The sequence below is a fragment of the Hydractinia symbiolongicarpus genome, chromosome 4, assembly GCF_029227915.1.
Source record: "Hydractinia symbiolongicarpus strain clone_291-10 chromosome 4, HSymV2.1, whole genome shotgun sequence".
Lineage (NCBI taxonomy): Eukaryota > Metazoa > Cnidaria > Hydrozoa > Anthoathecata > Hydractiniidae > Hydractinia > Hydractinia symbiolongicarpus.
Window position 1 is genome coordinate 6041577 of NC_079878.1, and position 27455 is coordinate 6069031.

The window sequence follows — 27455 nt, forward strand, 5'->3', positions numbered from 1 at the left end:
TTAACAACAGTTAAAACCAAACAGCAAACACACTTTCCATATCACGAACCTACCACCTCCATGCACCAACATAATATACTACCAGGGCCTGTGGCGTTTTTTTGATATAAAGATGGAACTCGTACGCGTTATATCCTCATAACAAAAAGATTTCCATGCCTAAGATATCCAAGAAAAAGAGAGTTAATAAATGAAAACATATTCGTCATAGGTCGACGAATAATTTGGGCCTTTTCTGAATTTTTGTTACTACTATACTATATTATATTTTTTATATTTTTATATTTTTGATGTTTTGACTTTCAGAATCAATTTTTTTTACTTGATCTGACATGTGAAAATACTGTTTTGGTAACATGTTACGGTCAAAGTCTTCTCATATTGTACTTACAAGCCTCGCTTTCAAGCAGAGGCCGATTAGCAAAAAATCAAAAACTTGTTTTGAAAGGTTGTTTGTTTGGTGTATGAATCTGAAGTTGCAACATTATCAAGTTTCAGGTGAGGATTTCAAAAATCACATTAATTTTGTTTAAAAAAGTTGAGAAGTAGCAGCAGTACTTCAAAGAAAACAAATTCGGGAAAGGTGTATTTAAAAAATGCCGGGGAAACCGTTTAGTCAGGCATACACCGTGTCCGGAGGGTCAGTTTCACGGGTAAGTCTTTTTATGGTAACAGAATTAAAGGCTGCCTAAAATGGTACCGTTTGTGCGAAAGTTGCTGTGCTGTGTTGGCTGGTAGCTAGATTTGGCTTCTTTCTGTCTCAAGTTTCACTTTCAAAATTAGTGTATTTAAACAGTTTATATTTATCGCTTATGAAATATTCCCTATATTTTCTAACGTTATCTCTCTTTCCTTCGATTAAGCACACTGACCTAGAAAATAATGTCCGTTAGGAGGGGCAGAGTTTAAAAAAAAAATTATTAAACTTTTTTTTTTTAAAAGGAGGCGTCTCATTTGATCAAAATGTTATTTGTTTGTGACATAGTTACTGATCTTTGATGTCGTTTTAAAATGATCTGTAGTAAATTATAAAAATGAAAAGTTAAAACCTTATTTTTAATTTTGGTTTAGGTAGCAAGTATGTAGCTATAATAGCTAGCTAGCTATAATAAGAAAAAGTTATCATTCTGAATTGTTTTCAGTTTTAAAGCTTACCTCTTGTGTCAAAAAAGAGTTTATCTAATCGATTTAATATTTGTTTGGATTTAACAATTATATATATATATATAGTTAGTTAGCTAGCTCGCTATAGCTAAGCTTTCTTTTAGTAAATGTTCTACTTATAGATGAGTTGGAAATGATTTAAAAGTGCACACATCCTGACAGGCAATAAAGAAAGATTGAAAATTCAATAAAATTGTTTATATTAACTATTTTTTACTCTGTTTAACAACAGACTTTACCTAGCGATCCTGAAAGTATAAAATTAAAAGAAAAAATTTGTGCCTTCTTAAGCTCAGAAAGTTTTTAAGGGCTGGCTCAGACCACATTTCAAACTCATTCAAGGTCATTTCATCTTAACAAAAATCTTTTTCACTGATAACAAACATTTTTGGCCACGTTTTTACCTTGAGTTTTGGCAGACATGTTTTATTTACTTCAGTTTTTGCTGGTTTAGGCTATCGTATTTTACGGAATCAATAAGAGCTCACTTGCTTGAGTTAAACTTGGCCTAGTTTATTCAACAAAATAGTTATGGGTACACACACAAAAAAATGCTAGGAACAAGAGGCCTTTTCTAAGTTTTTTAAGTGTACATACACTGGCATAGCTTGCATTTTCATTTTTTTTTTACATTTTTTAATTCCAAAACTTTGTGCCAATTTTTTTGCACATCAACCACGCGCATATATTTTTAACCACTGTAAGCCTGTGTATTAGGCTAATTTTTGTATGTGATGTTGTGGAGTATGTCAAGAAAACAAAACTCCCTAGAAATATTGCAATTCAACTGCATGCTTCTGACTAAAATATGCTTGTGTGTTGTTCTTTTGTTCTGGAAAACTCTATGCTTTTTGCTAGCTTTGTAAACTTTATCGAACACCAATCGTTTATGCTGTTCAGAAGTCTTCTAGTTGGCTTATACCAAAGTTATGCTCTTTCTCAGTTCTAATAAAAAAAATTTATCAATGTCTTTCTAAATAATCAACTATGGGTCAGAAGTATCAAATCATGACTTATTACGTATCAATTTGAGGTTTATTTAATTGATAGGGTCATAAAAAATCCTGTTTTCGCCTAGTAGCACTGCTCCAAACCTGCACTAAATACTATGTCACTTGGTATGAACCTGTACTCTGCACATCAATATTGTGAACAGCTTTGGCAGCTTATTTTCAAGACTTCAGCAATCTTATATTGAAGTTTCAAATTTTAAGCAAAATAAACATTTTTTATTAATCAGCACAATAATTTGAATTTATTTAGATAAACGTTTTCTGTCACATAAATTAAAGCTTTAATTTGTCTATTTTTTTTCAATTAGCAACATGAACTTAAAAAACGTGTTAAAATTGTTGGCTGTTTTCTCATGCCTAAGAGACAGTAGAGCTAAACATGGCTCCCAGTCACATGTATACCAGCTTGAAGATAACAACCCAACACTGCGTCTGCGCAGAGATGTACTGAATGATACTAACAAGATTGAGACAAACGTGACACAGGATAACCACAGATACTATAATTCTACATTTTACAGAGATGGACGTCAATTTTTTATTGACTTGACACAGCCAGTAAGCAAAGACATTGTGGTGATTATTCATGAGAAATCATCAGCATCTTATCGCAAAGCATATCAAGTGGATTTAGGGTTTGATTTTCCATTTTATGGTAATGTAATAAATTATATAAGAGTAACAACTGGTGGCTTTATTAATATTGGACCAAGGTTTCATTCATATATACATCTAGTTCATTATATTGCTCCATTAATGGCGGATTTTAATCCTTCACTGAGTAATAACACTTCAATATACATCGGGAAATCAGATTCGATGCTTATTGTACAATGGAACAACATAATGCTCAATGGATCAAGCAACAAAACCGAATCATTTACATTTCAAGTGATTTTAAATAAAAATGGAACAGTGATAATGGCATATAAAGATATACCTGTCCCACTTTTAAAGATCAGAAACACAACACATAATGTTACAGTTGGTTTTTCTGATGGTTTTATTCTAACATACAGCAGGAGAGACAGAAAAGGACGATTAATTGTGCATAATTTTATTTACTCGTACCACAAAGTTAATTTTCCGTTAAAAACTATAATATCTGGATCTGCATATAAGCTAGTTTTGTTGCCAAACTGTATTCAAGCAAAGAGTTGTACTGCTTGCCTCAACTCTTCAATGAGTCCTTTCACTTGTCAGTGGTGTTCAAAAATAAACTTATGTTCAGATACTCTTGACTGGCATCGAAGTAAATGGTTATCAAATAAGTGCCAATATCCAGGTAATTCGTTCAGTGAAGTTGATCAATGTGTTGGTACCACTGTACGACCTACCACAACAAAATCACATACCTCAACAGCTATAATAGGTGTTGTTGTTGGAGTTGCATTGTTTCTACTCTTTCTCTTTGTTGTGTACTTGTTTTATTATTCGTATACACATCCACAATCTAAAGCTGGAATGTGGTTAATTGAACACCACCCCAGAAGGATGTTTAAAAAGACTTTTGACCCAGTGTCCAGAGAGGATCTTCTTTGAACATCTTTATAAAAAAAAGGTTAGAGAATCGCTTTGGTGGAGTTTTTGTTGAATTTTTTAATTCATTGAAGTATTATTTACAAAGAATTAAAGCAGTTTAAAATAGGAGTAATTGTTTTTCTTATTTAATGCACTCAAAAACAGCCCTGAAACTTCATTTTTTCATCAAGTATGTTGATTTCTATAAATAGTGCGAGCACAACCAAATAAAAGTGGAAATCTGTTTGTTATTGTGGGTTTTTTAGTGATATCTTAAAGGCAGATGTTTTTATGTTCTTATTTAAAAGTGAAAGATATTTCTTTAAATTATTATAATTACGTATATTGTTACATTTTATTTATTTGTTTTGATGTAAAGTGTTGGAAACAAGATTGTTAAATAATTCCGAATGTTAATTGAGGTAATTTGAGTTGAGGTAGCTTTGAGGTAAACATTCTAATTTGGTAAAGAAAGAAATTTCCAAAGGTTAATTTTTCACAGAGCAATTTTCTTCAGAAAATTTACTTTTTAAAATAAATGTTATTGTAGCTAATTTTGTTGCCTTTTTATGTAATTTAAAAAATTGTATATAAGTAGAAATAAATGTATATTACTTCAGAATTTTCATCTTGTAAATTCTCATTTTTATATCCGCCCAAATATAAACTGTATAGATAATAAAAATGTTTTTGTTTAAAATCTGTTTTAAGATAGTAAAAGTTCTAAGTAATAAAGATTTTCAACAAAGAAAACTTTTGTGAACGCAAATTTCAGAGAATTCATGAGAAAAAGTTTATGAGTCTCATGAGAAAAAAAAGACAATTTTGTTGTCAATTTTGAATAAGACCGTTTAATATTCTTGTCTAATCACAACTTGTCAATATTTTACCTGCTGATTTAAGTTACATTTGTTATTTTGGTGGTCTTCAGCATTTTATTTTGTGATTTATAATTTTACAAATACTTTCTTTTATATCTCTTTTAAAGTGCTAACGTATATCGTAATGCCCCCCTTCCAGAAGCGTTTGTTCACTTAAAAAAACAACTAAAAAAGTAAGCACAAAAAACAGTCTTTTCAAATCATAAAGAAACACCAGATTAACTGTCCAACCTTTAGATTTGTTGTATTTTTTGTCGTAACATTTACTTGTCTGTCTGTGATATTATTGGTTCGGGATAGACGACAGGTTCTGTGCACATGTGATTTACCTCTGTCCCATTTTTTTGGATTTAGAAATATGATAAAACAATGTCTGACATTTCACGTGAAGAAATGCTTGTACATCTACAACTGCAGTTGCAAGAAGTTGAGATGTTAGAAGCTATGTTTCCTGGTGAAAAGGAGATAATATGGCACGATCCAACGGTGTTGCTCGACGTGAAAGAATTTATAAGTTCAAATGGTAAATTACCCGCCACACTGCGGTATATCACTTTTGATGTGAATTTAGTTATTACGTTCACAAAAGATGAAAACAATATCGAATGCAAAGTACAAACCTCAATAACTTTACCAAGCTCATATCCTGTTGAGTGCCTTCGTGTGTCTGTTATTTCCAATGACTTGACCAGGAATGAGCAAAGCTTACTTAACCAGGACTTACATTCGTATATTTCAACACTCGATCGCGGTGGAATGATGACTTTAGATGTGATATCATGGTTACAGGCTTCTGTGGACCAGTACTACAACACCTGTTCTCACACACAGACGATTTCAGAAGCTCATCAAAGTGTTGAAGATGACCAACTCTCCTTGATGTGGCTCTACATGCACCATATATACAACAAGGAAAAGAGAAAAAGTATAATTCATTGGGCCGATGAACTTTCTCTTACTGGTTTTTCTCTACCAGGAAAACCCGGGGTTGTTTATATAGAAGGTTTAACAAGAAATGTGGAGACTTACTTTGAACGATTGCGTAGGTTGAGTTGGAAGCGTATGTCGTGTAAATTAAAAGAAACTTGTAAAAAGAGGACTTTTTTAGATTTTCAAGAACTTTGTTTTGATGCACATGGTGGACGAGATTATCATATGGACATGGGTCAATTTTTCTTGTTTTTGAAACAACACGATTTAGGTTATATGTTCCAGGAATTATTTGGTGTAGAAGGCCACTGTTCAAAATAAATTGATTCGTAATTGCGATGTTTTTCTTTTTGTTGTTAGCACTATTTGAGTTTTGTGTAGCTTACGTGTGAAACACTTATAACGTTGCTTGCGTCACTCATTGACATCGTGCTTGACAATTGTGCAACAATTTTAGTTGTTAACTGAACTATAGTTCGGGCGTGAATATTTTGCGCTAAAGAGGATAATGCGAAGGCGTGGCAATTGATGGCGGTGAAGTTTCGCTTTTTTAAAAAAAACTGTTTTGATAATCTAAGAGCCGACCAATCATCTCCCGTTTTTTCTCCAGATGTATGCTTTACACCAACTTCAAGTAAACTGGGACTTTTTGGTATATGCGCTGGGTAGTGCCTCCGGACCGTATACCTCGTCGCTTAGATTAAGTTATAAAGCTTGGCAAAGTTTTCGACGCCAAATAATAATAACGTATTCCTTGAAAGATAAGTCGCCTTAATTACAAATTTTTTTCAGACAGATAAGTAATTTTAATGACGTTATGGGGATATAAATAGCATCATTTCTAAAAGTTTCTTATTTTTTATTTTAAAAAGATCCATTTCGCAGAAATATTGATGGTTATAAAATAGTGCGAGATGATTAAAGTAGAAAAATTAATAACTTCAGTGGAATTAAAAATGACGCCATTTTTTTCACAACTCCAGCTCATTACTTTCTTTTTTGATTTCTGTGTTTACCCACGGCGACTAATCACATCTTTGTGCTTCCCTTCTTAATACTGACCTGCTTTCAGACGCAACTACCCCTTCAGTTAGCCAGCCACATGTCAAACTACTTTTCTTGATTTTATACAATATTTTAACGTTCACTTTTTTGATCTCTTTTATCTGTTTATATATTGTGATTCTTAATTTATTTAATATATTACTTTTAGTGTCTGAACAGGACAAACATTGCGAATAGCGTTTTATCCTGTATAAAGATTCATAAATAATAACAACCGATATTTCCATTTAAATCTTGTCTTTATTTTATTTCCAATACCCAAACAGCAACATCTTGATCTGTTGTATACAAGAGATTTTTAACATTCGAAACAATCTTCCGCGCAGAAACATAGGCAGGAAAAAATAGTAACCACCCTTTTTTTATCTCGTCTTTTCCACTAAGCTCATTTGGACAATGTTTTTTTAAAAAGAAACACCAGTCTGAATGTTTTACAGATTTTCTGAAAGTTTATGGAGCATGCCCTCTATTGAAACGTGTTTTTTTTTATCACAAAAACGTAATTGTAGTGACAAAGATTTATTTATAGTTTTCTGTTTCTTGTAATACAAAATTTATAAATTACAAACAATATCTAAAATAAAACCAAACTATCTGTACGTGCACAGTGTTTAGAGAGTTTCAACGAGATCAGTAAAAATGACCAATATTTGATCTGGTTAAAAAAAATGGGCCAGTGGGATTGTTTTATTTTTTTTTTTACTTGAAAAATTTAATTGTTAAATGCTAGAAAGTGTGAAAATTACGGACCTTGCAGATGCAGCGGTTACCAATCTGTATATAGGAATAAAAAAATAAGTAGGGTCTGTTTCTTATACTCATCGAGGAAGAGAAACATAAGTAAAAACAGAATGAAGTGAAATTTCTCCGGATGCACTGCTATTAAAAAAATCAAAAAAATTTAATACACTATTTCAGCAGGACAAAGTTTTCAGCCGAAAAAAAATTCCTGTTTTAATTTTTTTTCTTTTAAGGGAATTAACTTTCGCAAGAAAGTTTTTGAAATTAAATTTAATCTTTGCAACAACTAATTTTCGCAAATTTAGAAAGTTCTATTATTTGGCGAGAATTAAATTTCGCTAAAATTTGATGACATTTGTTACTCAGTACATACCGTTTTTCAAGATATTGAGATTTTTAAATTCACCACGTACAACAAAATTATATGTAGTTGTACGCAATTCAGAAGAAAAGGACTAGTGTCAATTGTTTTTCGAGAAAAAGACAACCCATTTTCGCGAGAATTAAATTTCGAAACTTTCGCGAATAGCGAGTTTTAAAATAACTTACGCGGGAACTAATTTTCGCGAAATTAAAAAAAAAACTTGCAAAAATTTAATTCCCTTAAGGCATTTAACTTTTTATAATTTGTCTAATAAGAAAATATTAAGTTTAGTTTTCCTTGTGTCCATCCTTTGTCGTGCAATCACCTTGATCTTAAACCGAGTTTAAATCAGCACCAAAACCAGTCCATTTGTCAGGAACCATCAAGAAATATCTTTGCATAGCTTGCGTATAACGGTCTCGATATGCCTCCGGTGAAACAACTGTCGGCATTTTGCCTTGCCCACCCAAAATACCAGTTGATTTCACATAACTTTCTAATTTTTTATCCCAAGTATACGTTCGAATGTAATCTAGTGTACAAAAATGCAGCGTTTATATTTCTCTTTATAAAAAGACCAAATTCTAATCAGGCTGGTCATTATTCTTAGTTCTGTTGTTCTAAATAATAGACCTATTTTTTTAACATGAAAGTCTAGCCTGATATTCTTATAAAGCATATTCTTATAATAAAGTGTGTAGTCATTACACACAAATAGAATAATACTTTTCTCCAGAATTTAATTCGTAGTAATTTCACATATTAAATTTCGAGCTTCGAAGCAAAATCTCTAAAATACGCGAAAGGAGTGCGCGCGTAAATTAATACGCGAAAAACTACATTTTAAGATCTCAAAATCAATCAACTTTTAAGTTATTTATAAAGATCGATAGGCACCAAGTGAGCTGCCACACCAAAGCGGCAATCATGTAGTAACTATTCTATTTCCAATTAGATCTTTTTATAGCAACAAAGAAAATATTAGCCAATGTTGGTCCAAAAGTTAGCCTATGTTGGTATTTAAGTTAGCCACTAAAGAGTCATATTTCATTTTTAACAAGAACCTTTATCAAGAAATAAATGGTGTAACTATGGGTTCTCCATTAGAATCAACATTTCTGTTTTATTTATTTATTTATTATTATTGGTTTAAATGTTCCACAAACTTACCTATTATACCAACCGCAAGCTCTGAATTTTTTTCATCGATTCCAACAAGTAAAGAATAATCCATCACCATGTTTGTGGAGAGAAACTCGGTGTCGTTGTAAATAGCTTTCGACAAAACAGCTTTGCTATGTGCTCGGATAAACAACGGAGATTCGCATGTCACTAAACAAAGTTTATCAAATTGATTAAAAATAACGTTTACTTTTAAACCAGAATAGTAAAATTGATATATGATTTGTAAAAATTCGGTAATGTTGCAATATTTAGATTCGTTTGATCGTACAATCAGATCAGGCGCGGAGATCCAGATTTTACTCAATAATGAGTCTTTATTTTCTCATCATTCCTTACATTTCCGTGACAATTTTGCTCATTATTTTTTATCAGTAGGAACACTTATAAAGGTAAATATTATACAAGTAAAAACTGTAAAAAAATTAATTCTAATTCTTTCAAAAAAGTTCTCAAATTCAATCCTTTATATTTTTAAAATTAAAATAGTTCTAATACACCATTGGAAATTAATTTTTTCTGACTTGTTAAAGGCATTGCACATATTCCTGACTTTTTCGTGACATCTTGACAATATTTTAAAAATCTCTGACAATTCCTAACTATCCTGAAAATTTTGGCTGAGTGGAAGATATATAGAATGACGAGAAGAATTAAAATGTTAACGACATTTTTGTTGTTGTTGAAGTATTGTGTTGTATCATCTGAAATAGTCACTTTCGGCAGACATCAATATTTGTGATGCCCATTCCCATAAATTTTTAAGTTTGTATTTGAAGCGAATAAAACTGTTATTAGTTAAAACGCGGCGTTACAAAGACGAAGTCTTGACAATGTGTTCAAAATATCAACTGACTAAAATTTCCAAAACAATGATTTTCCTTGAAATAGATAATTTTTTGAAATTTCCATGCACTAAGCAAGTTTACAAATTGGAAGCAGAGGGGACCGGTTGCGACTAACACAATCATAGGTCATAGTCGTTGAAAATTCTGCTTAGCTGATCATGAAGTAACGACAAAGTAAATGAGTTATTAATGATAGTAAAAAAGAAAGTTACTAACTTTCAAGAAAGTTTTCATCCATAAGAACATCTTCTTTCACTGAAGAGTGTACATAACGACTACGCACTGAACCTTTCAAATCAAATATCTAGAATAAAGATACAAATAAAGTTTGAAGCAACATTTCCAAAGAAAGAAATAACACTACTAGTGTATGAACGTGGTGGCAAGCTGCCCTGGTTACATTATCTTGCCAATAAAACAAATTCTATATTGAATAAATTTTGCTTTGAATGAATGCGTCATTAATGAGATACTTCTATGTGAGGAATTTCCACATCTTTCTTGCGCATCGTTCACATCGCAAAATAAATAGTCGCGAATCAAACAATATAATATTGTAGTGAATAAATAAACAAATTTTACAAATCTTTGTCCTAAAACAGATTTTCATAATAAATATTTCAAATAAAATAAAATTATGATCGTAAAAAATTAATTGCTCGATTCACTGTAATTGTTGGAGTAGAAAGAAACAGAGATTAACAAGGCGAGAAGAACGCGAAAGAAACTTAAAGAATCAAACGTTTCGAATTTCTCTCCCTGCAACTTTCGCAGTGGACTAGATATACCTTGTCGACTTTCTTCTCATAAAACAAATTCTCCATCACGAGTACATCTTGTCTCATCGTTGTATTCGTCACTGAATTTTTAAAACCAATGCGATAAACACCAAGCAGTTTCGCCATGGCGGTTGGTCTCTGTACAAAAATGTAACAAGGTTACTCGGATTTGTATTCATAAGACTAATTTCGTTGAAAAACATAAGCTTGATGTTTTACATATAATTTTACTTATTAAACAAATAAACAAATAGAAATAAAAATAAATAAAAACTTTCTTACTTTTTCTTTGATAGCTTTATTTATGTACGCAAAATATCTGGGTGCGAAATCAACAAAAGATTGCACTTCTAGTCTTGACATCTGTTTCATTACAAATCGATCATCTGCACCACAAAGTAAAATTGAACATTGTTAAGCGAAAGGTTTGTTTTAACCTTTTTATTCTGCTATTTTTTGAAGTTGTCGTTAGCGAAAATATTATACAAAACTTTCGTATGAGAATGCTAATACAAAAACATGCTGCTCTATTCAACTGAAAATGAACAATGATAAAACCGTGACCAGAAGTTTGACGCGTTAAGATTGCATCAATGAAAAAATTTCGGGAGCGTTGTGACCTTCCAAGGCTTCAAAGCCAATCACTTCTCCCTGCTTGTTTAGTGCCTGGCGTCTTTTTTCTTTGAAAATAGAGAAAAACAGGTTTTTACATTTCGGGAGAAACGTTTTGGAAATTGTAAGGGTACTTTGGTGGTGATTTCAGCATTGTGATTCTTAAACCAGAAATTAGAAAAAAGTAAATAAACTAACCAAGCGATTTCGAAAAAGATGAGCCTGACTTTCCTCCAGTCGCTTTCCAAAACATACATCTTGCAAGAGATTGAATAAACCTGCATAAAAACATTGTATGAAATTGAAGATACCCGCAAATATGTCAACCTACATAAGAATATATAAAAACGAGACAACAACAACAACAACAACAACAACAACAACAACAACAACAACAATAACAACAGAACTAAAAGTAGCCACACCTCTCTTCACCCTCTGGAAAGATCAACTCTCTCAATTGCCGAAATTGTTCTGCATAATAAACACTGCAATAAAATCTTGCAACAGTATTCTGAAACTCTAAAAAAACAAATAAATATTAAAAGTAGCACATAAAATTAAAAGAACAAAAGTGTACAAAAATTCATCGTACGTAGTTTGATGTGATCAACAAATTCCTTTTCCTCCTTCTTTTTGCTGACTTCCTCTAAAATAAATCAGCTTATACTTTGAAAAAATCAGGACCCACGCCCCTCTATACATTCTACTAGCAACAATGCAGAAGAAACGACGGCGAGTAAGAGACATGTTGAAGTCTTTTTTTATAACAGACAAGTGTCAAACACGTGATTTCATGGGTAACCAGAGGATTTGAATGACAACTGACGATCCTTCTGTTTGCTAAAAATTTACAACTCAAATCACTGAGTGTTAGAAGAGGCGGGTGATCGAAGTAGTTATCAAGAAACATAAAATACCCTGACAAAAATTGACGATGCAAAATAAGTGAATAATTCATCATTTATCCTACATGATACAAACAGTTCTGTTAAAAAAAAATAATAACAAAAACTTGGTTTCCTATTTATAAAAGTACTAATTTTTATTCCTTTGTCAAAAGGCCTTTTCGTTAAAAACAACTTCATGTAACATGTCTTCTTCAAATAAAAAGGTTCATTCCTTTGCTGCTACATTTATATTGATATTTCAGCGAGAATTTTGTTTTGATGTATCAATATGGGTACATACACAAAGTTATAACCTGAACTCAAGCAAGCAAAGCAAATCATGCAGCAACATACCTCCCGACTTGACGCTACCACTGCCGTCCAATACGTCATCACATGATCCAGAGTCTTCCACATCAAGTCCGTCCATAATCGGATCCAACTCGACTGACGCTAAAGGATGACGGCGACCAACACCTGCTGTACGCTTCAAAATGGGAGAGTCGACAATTGAATTTTCTGCATCTAAGAAACAAATTAAAAGTCAATTCCAAGTGACGATGTTTCGACTCATAACATTAAACTTTTTTTCGTAATATTTTGCCCAACATAGCACAGGTCAATATCAGACTATGAATAGACTGGTCTCTGATAAACACAAGAAACGCAAAGCATAGACTGCAAATCTGCAAATAAAAAAATTAAGCTACATTACGTACTTGAGACACTGTCGACTTCATCCACACCGTCATTGGGATCAGCCCATGAGCGAGGTCGCAGAGGTTGTTGACGTGTAGCGTTATTGCGAAGTACAACATTCCCTTCTGGTCTAAAGTTTTTGAAAGTAGTCAGCACGGTAAAGGACATTTTAATTTAATAACACAACTAAGAATGCCTTAGACAAGCCTATCATTTATTTCAAAAACTTTGACAGGGCAGTGATAATTTCTTGTGTTAGCTTAATATGTGGTAAAATGAAGGATTAAACTTTGATACGTCATTCTACTGATGGATGATGGGTTTCAATCCAAGCGACAGACAGGGATAGTGATGTAAATATATTAAATATGGAAATCGCTCACAAAGAAAGATAACCAAAAAATAGAGGACACAAACAAACGAAAATATGAAACCCTTACAAATTAGGCGTTGTTGGTGAATTTCTTAGCTCGACTAAAACTTGTTTACGTGTCGGGCTCGGCGTGTTGGGCTGACTATTTATTATCGGTGTTTGCAAGAAAGTGTTGGTTACTTTCTTCCCTGCCATCATATCTTGTATATTTTGAAGCTGATTCATATAATCTTGAGAGCTACAAGATATTCGGATTATCAGATCAACAGAAGCAGAGAAATCAAGCAACATTGTTAAATTAATTAATAATGATGTGTTTTACCTTAAAAATTTAAATAGAATCTATTATATCATAATCGGAGTGGAAGTTGATAGAAAAGGGTTTCGCTATTACATTGTTGAACCTGAAAGACTTTTTGTGTTTAACAAAAACTTTTAACTGGTTTAAAACTGATTTGCTTAAGAGTGTACCTCAAAGTAAATGCGATTAACGAAGTTGGTTCCTTTTCATTGATCACAATACATGCTGACCCATTTACTTGTGGCATGTACTGCTCATATGAAGGACTAAAACAAAAAGAAAAATATTTCAAACAGCAGATAAATACAAATTCAGTTGGCTGAAGGAGAAGACAGCCAATTTAAACTTTTATCACCAATGCAGCCATTAGTATTCGAGCGTTTACGATCAAAAATTATTTCGTGAAATTTTTACTCTCTTGAAGTCTGCAGAATACACTCACAATGGTCGTGGGATGGGCTGAAAGTTAACTCCAGGAAGCCAGTTAGCAATGATCTTTTTCATCTTTTCACTGCCGCCTCGTCTGTTAACTGTTGCAGCTAAAATGAGGTTAAATGAAGATAAAAATTTTCATTAATGAAAACGAGTACAAGAGCCGTAATTTTAAAGAAACACCAGCACCACAACTTATCAAAAATAACAAACTTCGGCCGCGCCTGAGAGTAGAAATATCTTATTTGAGCAATCTCTCTGTACCTTGTTAAAAAATCGTTAATTTACTTTGGTATTTGTTCGTTACTTGTTATTAGGGTCGTCACGAAATTCAACAAAAAGCCACTCACAACTTAATGTTTAAGATATGACATAATTTTTTCTTCTTTCCTACGAAACTTTTGGTACGAAAATTTTGGTACCAAAATTTTGCACGAAATCTTTAGCACGAAAAATTTGATACGTACACTTTTAGTAATAAACGTACACTTTTGCTTAGTTTCTTAATAAAGTATTAAATACCAACTTCTTAAGCAGAAGGACATAAATCTTATTCATGATAAACAAAAATAAAAATGCTTCAATATATACCTTCATTGATTCCTGCAGGTAACTTGAGTGCGTCTGTAACATCATTTTCTACATTAAAAAAGACTGTCTATGAAACAAGACGTTTCATTGATACGTCACTTTAACAGTGACGACGACAACGACGAGAAAAACGACGTGACAACAACAACAACAACAAATAAGATTTGAAAGATTGAGAGATATCTCTTAATTTCTTTTCTTTACGACTGATTCTTTTCGAGTGACGCTTGCCACTAATCGACATGCTTTAATCGACATATATGAAATGCTTTAATTGAAGCGGTAAACTAGTTGGTGAACTTACCAATGGAAAGAAAACGATGCTGTAAAGATTTATGTCGAGTATGTCCTGAAAATGAAATACTTTTAAACCAATTTTTATTTTATTTTTGAAAGTTTCAATTAATTTGTGCTGGTTATTGTTTTAGTATGAAGATATTACTTATCATCATGTCAGTTAGAAAATTAAATATAGAAAACTTAAAATTGTCAATCACTAACGTGAGTATTTTATTACACTAGCTCGCAGATGCTAGGGTATTCAAATACAGCTGTCCGTCCCAAAATGGAAATTTTTGGCTCTCTGAGCACCGACACGGGAGTAGTCGTGTGTTCGAATCTCATCTTGGTAACTATTTTTACTTTTTTTTTCTTTTTACTATCTCGCCTGCGAGGATGTGTTTCCAACTCGTAACTAACTAACCAAATGGTCAATTGAAACGTCACAAATTTAAACTTCATACCTAAACTCTCTAAGTACTTAGAAGTCATCGGCCAAAATTGGTATTTGTTTTCGACAAAATTTGGCACAGTTAACAAAAAGAAATAATGCTGAACATAATAGTGACATCAAAATTTTGCTTTTTGTCACCTAAATGTCATTTTAGGCCAAAATTGGTCCGGAAATTAAAATTACTTTATTTTCAACAAAATTTGGCAAAGTTAACCAAAAAAGTATGCTGAACATGATAGTGACATCAAAATGTTAACTTTCAACCATGAATGATAGGCTGTAATTTCTCTTTTTTCTAGTAATTTTTTTTATAAACTTTGTTGGCGAGCTAGTTTACGTATATTATACGTCTTGTTTTCATTAAATAATTGGTGACGAGCAGAGATGTTTAAACGCGAACTCTTTTTATCGTGGTTTTGATAAATGACTTTTAATTATCGTAACAAAATTAATCTGGATCCCTCTTTTTACCGCACGGTGTAGCCAATTTCAGTCCTTTTCTGTTGCACGCGAGTCCAGAAACCAATTTATCATATACGGTCATTAATTCATAGAAAATTTACAACATAATACAATTCCACTAAATTAGTAAAGCCTGGAGCACACTGAACTAAAATGTAAGTCGAAAAACATTGAATGCCACAGTGAAAGTCATTCCCTCTTTCACTTTGTTATGCAAGTCCTCCAAATAGCTTACATCATTTCACGAAAATGTGGTTGTGTATGACAAACTCACATACGCGTGAAAATGAACATAATACGTGCATGTGTATATATAATATTTGATAACTGTGTAAGCAGAGATAACTGGGTGCAGAAGTTACCTGTTACAACCTTGGTACTACCTTACTGTGAAACGATACGAAGAAAAAATCTCGTTTCCATAACAACATGACAAAATCTTCCATCTGCACTCACATTCGGTTTGACTAAAAAACTCTCAATTCTATGACAACTACACTCATCCACTTTAAATAAATCAATCAATAAGTTACACAATTACGACCCATAAAAGGGTTGCTGAAAATACAACTTTAACACTGAACCATATGGCTAGAATTTAACTTTTCATACAAGGCTGATATAGATTACAAATAAATATTCGTAGCACTGGAAACGAGGTTGGATGTAATGATGAAATACTGATAATAACGACTTATACTATCTTAACAACACAGAAAACCTGTGTAATAAGTGATAGGCATATCATCTGGATTCAAGAAAGCATACACGAATGATAGAAACCTGGGCACTATCTTGCCTTGAAACGCTTTGAAGATAAAATTGCGTTTATAAATCTGTGCGCACATTTAGTTTAAACATCGGTTTCTATGACAACTACAAGACTGAACAATAAAAAATAAAAAATAAATAAATAAAAACGACCCTCAAACGGCCCTACTGAAGCAATATGTAAGACTGAGAATGGCCATAAAACGACCTCTTACAACAGAAACAAGAACGTAGCAACACTATTCAAAATAACGTTTTTTTTATTGAATCAAATAAATTTTCATCCTGCAGACTAACGATCTCTTCAGTTCAAGCGAATTCGACGCTAGCAACGGAAATGGTGAGTAACATTTACCTACTTTACAACATTTGATACTCCTAGCTAATAGAGAATGCTTGCTAAAGCATGGCCCGCTACCACGAGGAATTATTGATTAGTCCATACCCGGACGGGGCTGAAAATTCTGTTGACGGTAGTAATCAACTGACGATCTCGCAATTTAGCTAGTATCTACAACTTAACACCAATATCACCAATGTTATTGGATTATTAACAAAAAACCGAACATATGATAACCACAAAGTCACATGTTCAAAAAACGGAAACATGTAAGGGATTACCACGAGAATAGCGCCTTTGCTAACTTTTTTACATTACATACAACATTCACATGTTTAAGTAAAATACTAGGGTTAGTTACGAGTTACAAAATGAATTAACTACAAATTAATGAAAGAATATAAGTCGCGAACAAAGACGAGTTCATTATTAATACCTGGTTTTGTAGGTTTTCTCACTGAAGCAGCATCATCTACAATTTTTCGATCGTCTTGTTGTTTTACCACATATGTTTTACCATCTATATTTGTTATATTAGTGGTTGGGTTGGCGTCATACTAAAATAAATCGAGTTTAAGCGACGTTGAATATCACACAAGAATATCCATAAGCGTCATTCTTATTCTGATGGTAAAAGTTTTGTCTCTCTGCAAGTAAGCAAGCCTTCTATGTGTTGCTTCAGACAAGAAAAGGTATTTTAGAATAAACAAGTTCCAGTGTTCATAACTATGATACATGTAGAGAAACATGTATAATAGTCATGAACGCTTTAACCTTAGGGAAAATCATGGAACACGACATTCAATAGCATTATCCTTTCATAAAATACAACTATTCTTCCCACAAAATCAGGACCGAATAGACTTTTACTCCATACATTTTTTCTCGGCCAGAGCAAACGCACTATTGTTGATATTTTCCAACAAAAATTATCTGACAGTATAACAAAAGCATCAATACCTGCACAACTTCAGGAACATCCCGTTCTGAGTCAACACGATCCTCATGGCAGACCAACTCCGCCATTTTACTAAGCTTCTTTGATTCCTTGTAAACATGCTTGTTCCCAAGGGAACGACTTCTTTCTCTTACCACCTCATTATCCATCGGGTTTAAAAACACAAACGGACTTTCCGGCGTTAACTCGGAAGGAACTTCTGTGTCTTCCTTAGGAGCAACTCTTAACGGAGCTGATCTCATTCTTCTATGTCCCATCATCTTGCGTTTCTGGTAGTTAGAAAGAGGCTGTTTCGCTTCGGAAGTACTTTCGGCTGCCGGTGTTTTTAAAAGTGGTTGCTCAATATCTTCATCCGTTTTGACAGGACTTAATGGATGGTCTCCTTCAAAGTCCTTATCCAACTTAATCGGTTTGAAAGAAGATTGTAAAGACTGGCGCTTATTTTTAGATGTGACTTGCTTTACTGGTGTTATTTTGCCTTTCTTTTTTCCTTCTGTCGAATCCAACGTGTTTTGCACTAAGCGCTTGATCAACGGATTAGATTTACGATCTTTGGTTGTTTTTTGCTTCGATGGTTTAGAGCTACCAAAATGATTAGTTTTAATAGGTAGTGTTTCTTTTGAGTGTTCAGCACTCACAGGAGAAGGAGGAGCTTTACTTTCTTTTGTAACTTTTCGACTTCTGTTCTCCCATTCAGTTCTTCTTCTTCTTGCAACTTGCATGGCTTTCACTTCTTTCGGTGTTAAGTATTCAATCTTCTCCACCTTTTCTTCTTTTTGAAACTTTGGGAACTCGCTGTATTTTTTCGTACTCTTTGATCTAGGCTTATTTATACTAGCATTTGTTTGTAATTTAGGAACAAATTTCGAACTTGCCTTCTTAACAGAAACTGGTACAACAGGTTCAACTGATTTCCCAACAGTTTTTCTCTCCGTTTTCACTTTAACCTTTTTTTCATTTTCTTTTGGAGACAAGGCTCGCTCTACAAAATCAACTGCAGATTCGCCAAGTTGGATAGCATCCTCCAGATGATCGTTCTCTTCCTCAGCCACCTCTACCTCTGAATGGACTTCACTTTCAGGTAAGTTTGAGTCTCGGTCGTCTTCCGTCAATACAGAGGGATTATCACTAAGATCATCTTGGTCGCTATTACATTCCACTTTCAAACTTAGTTCACTACCTGACAAGCAAGTCTTTTCAGAGATTAGATCTGCTGCACGAGCTCGTGGAATACCTATCCAGGGGTCAATGGGTCCACCATCATCTAGCTTGCGTATTGCATTGTCATCACATTTATTCTTCGTTTCTGTGTTGGAATCAGGTAAAGCTTCGATCTGTGATTTCACATCTACCACAACATTGTCTTGCAGCTTATCTTCAGAAGTACATTCTGTTTGGTCAAAAGAAACAGCTTTACTAAATGGGCCATCTTCACTATTTTCTTTCCCACCTGCAGCTGATGCATTATTCGATGTAATTGATTCACTGGATGTGTTAGCTGTTTCCTTTAACGTGGAGATCAACATATAAGGACTGCCTACTTTATTTCTTTCTGGTTCTGTTTTATCTGACGGAGTATCTGAATTTGATTTGTCTCGATCATTTGTCAACTGTAACGACAAATCTTTTTTCTCCTTCATGATGTTAGGAGGATTATTTTCAGATATTTTTCTTGCACTCCCAGCTGTTGTTGTTTGACCGCTAACCTTCCTAACACGCGATGGAGAGTCATTACCAGTAGAATCACCAGGATGAGGAGAGGGGGTATTTCCAAAGTATGTCTGTCTTAAAATTTTTCCATCTGTGAGAGTGACTTCGGAGACCGTCTCGCGATTTTGGGGCTTCGGACGAGCAGGATCCATCTCTACCTCGGCTGAATCAGGGTAAAACTAAAGAGAGCATAAACACGTTAATTCATTGAATTTTTCGCAAAACTAAAGAACATATTGACACTTAGATTCAAATATTTAGCTAACCTGACGTTCAACCTTACTTATTGTTCAAAAACATTTCTTGAATAAAATGCTTCATTTAATTATGTTTCATCGTCCACTAGCATGTAAGTAAAAGTGTTTCTTCGTAAGAAAGAAATGACTTTCATGTAGTACGAGTGTCACACAATACATACCTCTGTAATATCTGTCGGGACATTAGTGGGTTTAACTGGCGATGCAGAACGGACAGCTGATTTTTCTCGTTTTCTATCTTGGGTTATAAATTCTTGAAGCCTAGAATAAATATTAAAAAAATCATTAATTCTCTTATAACAAATATAACTATAAGACTAGAAATAGTTCGGGTAGCTTTGATAACAGTTGGAAAAACCCTTGATAGGTTTTAATTAAAATACAGAACACAAACGAGTTGCATAAGCTAAAGTCTGCTGTAACTCGTGTAAGAGCTCATATAGCTTGCAGAAACTCGTGTAAGAGCTCATATAGCTTGCATTAACTTGTGCTGGAATTTACATAGTCCACAGAAACTTCTGCTGGATTGAAATAATCTGAAAAACTTGTGCAGGATTTAATACAGCCTGTAGCAACTTATGCAGGATCATATATAGTCTGCTTGTTTACGAATTCACGATGTTAGATGAAATAAGAAATAAATTGTTGGTTTACATTCACAATCAGAAATTTGTTGAGTAACCAGCAACTAGAAGGAGCTTGTTTCATAGAAATAAAATAAAAAATTTGGGAGAAGATAATTACACAACATCTGATAATCTTTCCCGCGCTGAACAAAACATAGATAAATTTGCGCTAAGCATTAAATAAGCATAGAATTAAAAAAGTTCGGAGCGAGGGTTTAGAAATAATAAATAAGACTTGTCAAAAAATACACTATCACTTACTTCAAGTTCCAGTTTTCAACAGATTCACACATCCGTTTCTTCAAGTGAAAGACTTTATTTCCAATATCAATCGATAGTAGGTATTTCTCGTCATCATTTAATTCCACACCGTTCTCTTGCGTGACTTCAGCAGAAGAGGAAATACAACTGGAGCTGTTTGATTTTAAATGTTCAGACTGTGTCACTTCTGACTTACTGGTTGCGTTAGAACTTGATTTTGAATCACCATCAACCTCCGTTTTCTTCACTATTAAATTGTCTGCTTTCGTCTTGATGACATGAACACAATCTTGCAGGTTCATTCGCTCTTTCTAAATTTAGATTAATTATTCAGTTGGCTTCAGTATCTACAAACGTGTCTCACTTTAAAATTATTGCTACCAAAATGTATTCAAATTTTCATTTTTTTCAGTGCAACACAATAATAAAATTGAAATTCAGTGAAGCAGTTATCCCATTGTTCTTCATAGATATGATAAATACCTTAGATATATTGATAAAAATTTTACATAAGTTAAAAGATTAAAATAATATATATACATTTCTTTCAGAACTTTTGTACTATATATAGAAATGACAAATTTGCTAAATATAGAGCTTAATTACTATAAAATGAAAGAGGTAAAATGTCAAGAAGGTATATATGCATCTAACGTATTCTTTTATTAGTAGAGATTTGTCTTTCTTGATGCTATAGTCGTATTACCTGAAGATCAGTCATAAATTCTTTTATTTTAGCCTCTCGAGTAGCACTAAATGACTGTGGATCATCAGATTTTAAACCATTTAAACGATCCATGATAACATTAGGAAATGATTCAACCCTGGAATAACAGACAATTAACATCAGATAGTGTGATTAGAAGGTTGCGTTTGTTAAAACTTTGATGATAGAACGAATAGAAGTAACCGTTTATTTTAAGTTAAATGCACAATACCGTATAACAGTCAATTAGAATGTTGTTGCATGATCCACGTCTTATGGCAAAAACTCCTGCTACACTCCTCCATAGGTGTCATAATTGATAATAGACCTCTTGGGACATACCCAACTTTTTACACAAACACAATGCACACACTATGCTATTCCCTTAGTTATTAGTAAACTATTTACTATTTGGTCAGGTTGTCGCTTCACAAAAATCTTTAAGTCACCCTGTTTGCACGTACACATCGAATAAAAAAATTGCCACCCCTCATGTATGGAACAAAGTACTTTTGTAAAAAACATCTATCCTATTTACTACTGCTTCCATTGCTGTGCGTTTACAGGCGACGAAATTACGCGTTTGCTTGAACAGCATCAATTTTTCTGGACAGACTAGCAGACATACTTAGCGTATATATCTTCTACTTCGTTCACCAATGTTTGAGGATGTCTCTTCTTGCCAACCACAATATTATTTGAAGGGAGTATCACTTCGTACAGATCAATCGCACGGTATCTTAAAATTTGAACGAAAATATAATATAATCGAAAAGAGACAATATATTCACGCTTAAATACGAAAATATGGTACAATTTCCAATTTTTCATCAACATAAAATATTCGAATATACAGTTTTAATCATCTCACAAAAAAATTTGAAATAAACTAAAAACATACTTAAAAGAAGCGACCATGTTTCCGTAACTAAAATATTGATAGTGATCATGATGAAGCGAATGACCGCAAGGTTCAGCGGATGCACGTCTTGTGTATTGGCTACCATAGAAGCGCAGCTCAAGATATTTTGCAAATGACATTGAATAGGATTCGAATGATAAAGGGACAACTGGAGTGACCTGATAAATTATTGAAAGAAATATTTGGAAACAAACAAAAAAACATTGAGTATGGAAACAGAAAAAAAAAGTAAATTTTGCTATTAACATAATTTATAGTCCCGTGGACAACAGAAATTGCTAGCTATGATCGAGGCATAAGAAACTGTACAGTCTGGTTCTCATCTTTTCAAACAATATCTCAACTGACGACAGGGTGGCCTGCCAATTTTGAATTTTCTCCCTCTGGCTCCATAATTAAAATGAAAATTTTTTCTGTATTTTGATTTCCTTATGTAAAAGACTACTTTTCCATTTGTACTCAGGTAGTTGGCGGTTAAGAACAACTAAATTCCTTTAATTAACTAAAAAAAATAAATTAAGTTCCCTGATTTTTCTAGTTTCTCCAAGTTTTCCAGATCACTGGCTACCCTGTTAACTGTGTGAACGGAAGTAACTCTCAAAAGCAGTACGAAAGAAGCATTATGTTTTTTGAAATACCTGTTTGCAGATTTTACACCAGCTCCATGTCAATATTGTACGATCATATCCAGGTATGGGAGATTCCAAATTTCTCATGTGGATGTACAGTGAACCTTTACCATGTGCAAAATACCGAACATGGTTAACCATAGCAACAGAACAATTCGGGCTTGGACAAATATACGAAGGTCTAAATAAAAAATAAAACAGTAACAATAAAAGAACACAGGAATTGCAAATAATTTGCCTTAAACACTAAGACATGTTGACACGCTGCAGATATGAACACCAAGAATATGCTTAGACATTGCATATATGAACTTGAGACTATTTTCCACGTCGCGGATGGGGTGTCACTGGATAGGGTGTGTTTGTCCACATGAAACTAAGCATAACCAATATGCAAAAAAAAAAAAATTGATGGATCTGTCTATTTATTTTTTGTTCATATATTCCTCGTTGGGGCAAGAAATTTTCATAAACTACACTCCTTTGTGAATTGTTCAAAAATCGTAATATGCTACAAGAAACATATGAGATACCTAAAGCAGTATCTTTCTAAGAATCCACCCAGAGTTATATCATTTCGTCTGTAGAACTCCATATATACCGCCCTAAGAAAAATAAGTATTAAATCTTCAATACCTTCAATTCTGCATAATGTTAACTAGAAAACAAAACAATTTTTCAGATAAACATGACTCTTCAATTTTAGAATGAAGAGTAAAATAGAAATGTAACCATTAGGCATCAATTTTTTTGTCAACAGAGGTCAAAATTTTATTATGTCACATCAATAAAAAAATAAATAAAAACAACTCGAGACTTACCATGGTGTAATGCACGGTTTTGGAGCACGGGATTCACTTGGATAACTAGTGAACAATACAGCTATTTTTTGATGGTTGTATGCATCAAAACAATCATGCTATAGAAATTAAATAGTAATGCACGTCTTAAGGGGAGAGAATACACTCTAAAGCTTGACAAAACCATAGTTTAAGATATATACTTTTTTAAAAATAAAATATACATATCAAATTTAACTTGTTTTAAAGTTGGAGGCAATCTTCACCATTTTTAAAAATATTCAATCATTTTTAACGCAGCAATTTTCGCAACATATTTTCTACATACAACTAAAAAGACACCAATCAAGTAGCTAAAGTTTTTTTCATACCTTTGGGTCAGGTATATTTTCCATTAATACTTCTTCAATATTCTCAACTTCTTCATCTTCCTGTTCTACAACATCACCAGCTGCAAGTGAGAGTTTCTTCCAATACTTTCCATAAACCTTTTGCGATTCTTGCTCCTCGTATTTGTGATACATTTTCAGATCAACATACCCACCTCGCGCACGAAAATCGTTAAGCAGTGTCTCTCTTTTTTCACTGTCTTCAATACAATCAAGCAACGATGCTGGGTCAGTAAAGGCATGAGGCGCCTTTATTATTGTGTCAGGGCTTATGAAGTCTTGATTTTCAACCCACTCGTGGTCATCTTCAAGCAATTTTGATGGTTCAGCAACGCTTCCATCCATATAACGTGACCAGTACACTCTTGAAGCAACAAATTGTCTACTAAAACAGTCTTTACCTTCTTCTGTGAGAAGATACGGCATAAAATAGTGACAAAATGGTGAACTTGTCAGTATAATTCTACATAGAGCATCTGAAAACTTCTCCGACTCTGACAACTCGACAGCAGCTCGATTTTCTGTTTGACATTTTGCATCTGTATCAAATGAACCATCCGCTAAATCCTCTCCAGGGCAAGCAAGTGCTTGATGAATTTGCGGTGCTAGTTGTTCCAGTGGTGGTGGCATAGCAAACTCATCCATTAAAAATTTGGCTTCCAACTTCAAATGATATGAAACGTAAATTAAATACTTAATGATCTTTTTCACTTTAATTAAAGTTTTCTCATTGCCGCCTCGCAAAATGAGTGAACAGCCAAGATCTGGAGCACAACCATCAAAGTACATTAGAGTTTTCGTCTCTTTAGATTTCTAAAAAATTAAAATAAGTTCATGCTTCATATCAAGACTTAGAGAGCAACAGACAACCCTTTTTTTTAGCAGGTGTTGGCTACAGAGAGTTTAAATTGCAACAAACACTTTTCAAATATTTCAACTCCACAGAAACATCTGAACATGTTCCCAAAATGAAAACAGCTTTTATAACTTACTGGAAGAGGGTATTTTTGTAATCGAAACTGTTGACAAGTACCCAAACGCGCTGTTGTAACCTGTTCCATGGTAGAGAGAATATTTGCACCTGTGCAACGAGCAATATTTTCCATTTTAGATTGTTTGATATTATAAACTAAAGTGACACCACCTGCCAACAGCATGTCTTGTGCCACTCTTGCAACATTTTTCTCCACCAACAGTATATTAGGCTTTAACACAAGTACCCTTTTGACAAAGTTTTGTAAAAATGCATGTTCTTGTAAAACTAATGGATCAAGAGATGACATTTTGTTTTCCACTCTCTAAATATAACAAAAGGAAGAAATAAGTCGAAATATATTATAGCACTTTCATGTAATCTGCTTCTATAAACAATGTATAATTGACAACTTGGCTCACTGGTTTTATTAAATTGAGATTTTTTTAATTTTGTAGGAAAATATAGAGCGTCGTAGACCAATTCTTATTTTCTATGATTAAAATAAAAATAACGTTTTTAAGGCATTCTCTTTACACTTAGTTAGTTGACAGCTGCTAAAAAAGATTACTGGCTTTTCTGGTTCTTAAAAACAGATTTTATATTTAGGAAAAATTCAAACTTAAAACAACGTGGGCATAAGTAAAACTAGATACATTTAAAGTACAAGATCGCCTCTAATAAAAATAAAACATAACAAATAGAGAATACACACACTTGTACATTTATTGGGTCATTTTATCGAAAGATATTTCTTAACCTTCAGCATACTTTTAAAAGTTTAAATTGAGTGATAAATTACCTGATACTCAATGGCGCAGCTCATCATTAAAATTCTTGGCTGCAAGAAATAATCTGTCATTCTCTTGTGTGAAACATTTTTACAAAACACAACACCACTGATAAGATGACTGTCTTTTTTCAAGCCTCCTGGGACGTTTGTTATCCACACGTAAGTTCTGATGTCCATGTCATCATCCCGACGAACATCTGGTACTACCTATATAGTTAACTCTTGAAATTAGAGGTAAGTCATCAAAATAAGCACATCGCAAATATGAATCCAACTACACAGTGGCAACCAACAGTTGAACCCACAGTTAAAATGTTCCCTTTATTGCCCACCCATCTCTAATAGGCACCTATCCTTCCTGTCAGAAAAATAATTTTATAAACGATTAACCATGACCAAGCACCAACCTCCTCCACCTCTAAATAGAATCTTATTTGGATTTTTAGTCAAAACAACAAGTTTAAGATTTAAATTTTCTGGAACGAAGGTTTGTCTTTAGGAAAAATGGGAAGGAAGATAAAGAATACACAAAAAAATTATTTTAGCTTTCATTCATTCTAGCAAGTTTTATTTGCAGTTTAGAATTACATGATTCAAAGACACCTATTTCAAATATTAATCCTAAGAGGCTCAAAAACTGAATAAAAAATACTTGGTCTCTTAATCAAGGATTTGCATTATTGACCCAAATTATTTGTATAAAAAATGTAAGAAAACTGCATAAAAATGTAGCAAACTCCACAACAGTACACAAACAGTTACCATATTTTTATATTAAATCAGTTTTGTACATATGTGGTGATTGTGCTCAGCCTTAAGAACATCTATTTATTTTAAAACTAAATTTCGCTGTTCAGTATCCCCCCATGAAAGACATATTGAAGTTTTATAAAAGTGTTTCAGCTATTTTTAATTGAGCTGTTAAAGTCAAAATTCAAACTAAAAGCTGCTACCTTATTACTAATCTTCGATATGAACGGCATTATAATTTCTTCCCACGTAGGTAGTAGATTATCTTGTCGAAGCAACTGTTGCATTAAAACTTGTACATGATGGTATGTTGAAAAACTATAAAATATATCATCAGTTTAGAGCCTTCATTAACTTGGAGAAGCATTTTGCCTGTTTAAATGTAACATTTCCTTAACCCAGCAAAGGAAACAGGTTGGTCCTTTTTTTTTGCTAATGATTTTTTTATCTCAAATAGTGAAACTGAATTTACATGTCTAATACTTGATTAAAAAGTTACCCTAACTGTTTTTTTTAGTTGATTACATACATTTTGAAAACCAACGCCAAACTATTTACAATCACAGCATCACTTCTTTTTTTGTATTTCTTAAAAACCGGCGTCACAGTGTCAAATTATATCCTCTATTATCTGATTAATGAAAAATATTAAGACAAGGTTTACTAATAATAAAATAATAATTTTATCGCTGTACTTTATTTCAAATCACATGGCAGTATTTCATTGCCACCATCATTTATCTAACCTTCACATGTTTAATAATACTAATTGCTGTGACCCATCAATGGTAAAATAATGCCAAACACTTTATGATTATAGTGCTCCTAAAGGTACGTAAATAGTTTAAGGAAGCAGTGTTGGGAGGTATAGCAGTGGCCAATTCTATAGGAAGAGAAATTGTTTTAAGCGATATTGTTTACTTTAATCTCCAAGTTAAACTTCTAAATTTTACTTTACTAGCTAATAAATAAATTTTGAGATGCCAGAT

At 33.2% G+C, this 27455-nt stretch overlaps 3 protein-coding genes across 4 annotated transcripts in view; 2 read left to right on the top strand and 1 right to left on the bottom strand.

Annotated features, from left to right (window-relative positions):
* Positions 1-1084: 1084 nt before the first annotated feature.
* LOC130640963 (plexin domain-containing protein 2-like) lies at positions 1085-4463 on the top strand. Its single transcript, XM_057447586.1, has one exon. It carries the CDS (start codon positions 2490-2492, stop codon positions 3717-3719), a length of 1230 nt encoding a protein of 409 aa, XP_057303569.1. The 5' UTR covers positions 1085-2489; the 3' UTR covers positions 3720-4463.
* Positions 4464-4629: 166 nt separating this feature from the next.
* Positions 4630-5842, top strand: LOC130640965 (RWD domain-containing protein 2A-like). The gene has a single exon (XM_057447588.1). It carries the CDS (start codon positions 4949-4951, stop codon positions 5828-5830), a length of 882 nt encoding a protein of 293 aa, XP_057303571.1. The 5' UTR covers positions 4630-4948; the 3' UTR covers positions 5831-5842.
* Positions 5843-7976: 2134 nt separating this feature from the next.
* Positions 7977-27455, bottom strand: part of LOC130640959 (1-phosphatidylinositol 3-phosphate 5-kinase-like) — a 36686-nt gene continuing 17207 nt past the window's right edge. Inside the window, exons 13-41 of one of the 2 annotated variants that reach the window (XM_057447581.1) lie at positions 26670-26784; positions 25726-25923; positions 24943-25248; positions 23933-24763; positions 23583-23680; positions 23295-23366; positions 22771-22942; positions 22112-22290; positions 21839-21949; positions 21211-21328; positions 20505-20815; positions 19779-19878; positions 17653-19539; positions 17129-17249; positions 14691-14735; positions 14387-14434; positions 13806-13902; positions 13534-13629; positions 13130-13300; positions 12710-12819; positions 12345-12515; positions 11696-11749; positions 11526-11622; positions 11299-11378; positions 10771-10874; positions 10498-10626; positions 9926-10013; positions 8850-9011; positions 7977-8211 (exon numbers count right to left, since the gene is read on the bottom strand). In XM_057447581.1, the coding sequence (XP_057303564.1) occupies positions 8012-8211; positions 8850-9011; positions 9926-10013; positions 10498-10626; positions 10771-10874; positions 11299-11378; positions 11526-11622; positions 11696-11749; positions 12345-12515; positions 12710-12819; positions 13130-13300; positions 13534-13629; positions 13806-13902; positions 14387-14434; positions 14691-14735; positions 17129-17249; positions 17653-19539; positions 19779-19878; positions 20505-20815; positions 21211-21328; positions 21839-21949; positions 22112-22290; positions 22771-22942; positions 23295-23366; positions 23583-23680; positions 23933-24763; positions 24943-25248; positions 25726-25923; positions 26670-26784 (6271 nt within the window). In that variant the 3' untranslated portion in view covers positions 7977-8011. The remainder of the gene's footprint in view (positions 8212-8849; positions 9012-9925; positions 10014-10497; positions 10627-10770; positions 10875-11298; positions 11379-11525; positions 11623-11695; positions 11750-12344; positions 12516-12709; positions 12820-13129; positions 13301-13533; positions 13630-13805; positions 13903-14386; positions 14435-14690; positions 14736-17128; positions 17250-17652; positions 19540-19778; positions 19879-20504; positions 20816-21210; positions 21329-21838; positions 21950-22111; positions 22291-22770; positions 22943-23294; positions 23367-23582; positions 23681-23932; positions 24764-24942; positions 25249-25725; positions 25924-26669; positions 26785-27455) is intronic. The other variant, XM_057447582.1, reaches the window with a different exon arrangement.

Bases quoted from the DNA above. Each gene is read 5' to 3' on its own strand.
- LOC130640965 (XM_057447588.1), top strand. From the start codon at position 4,949: ATGTCTGACATTTCACGTGAAGAAATGCTTGTACATCTACAACTGCAG.
- LOC130640963 (XM_057447586.1), top strand. From the start codon at position 2,490: ATGAACTTAAAAAACGTGTTAAAATTGTTGGCTGTTTTCTCATGCCTA.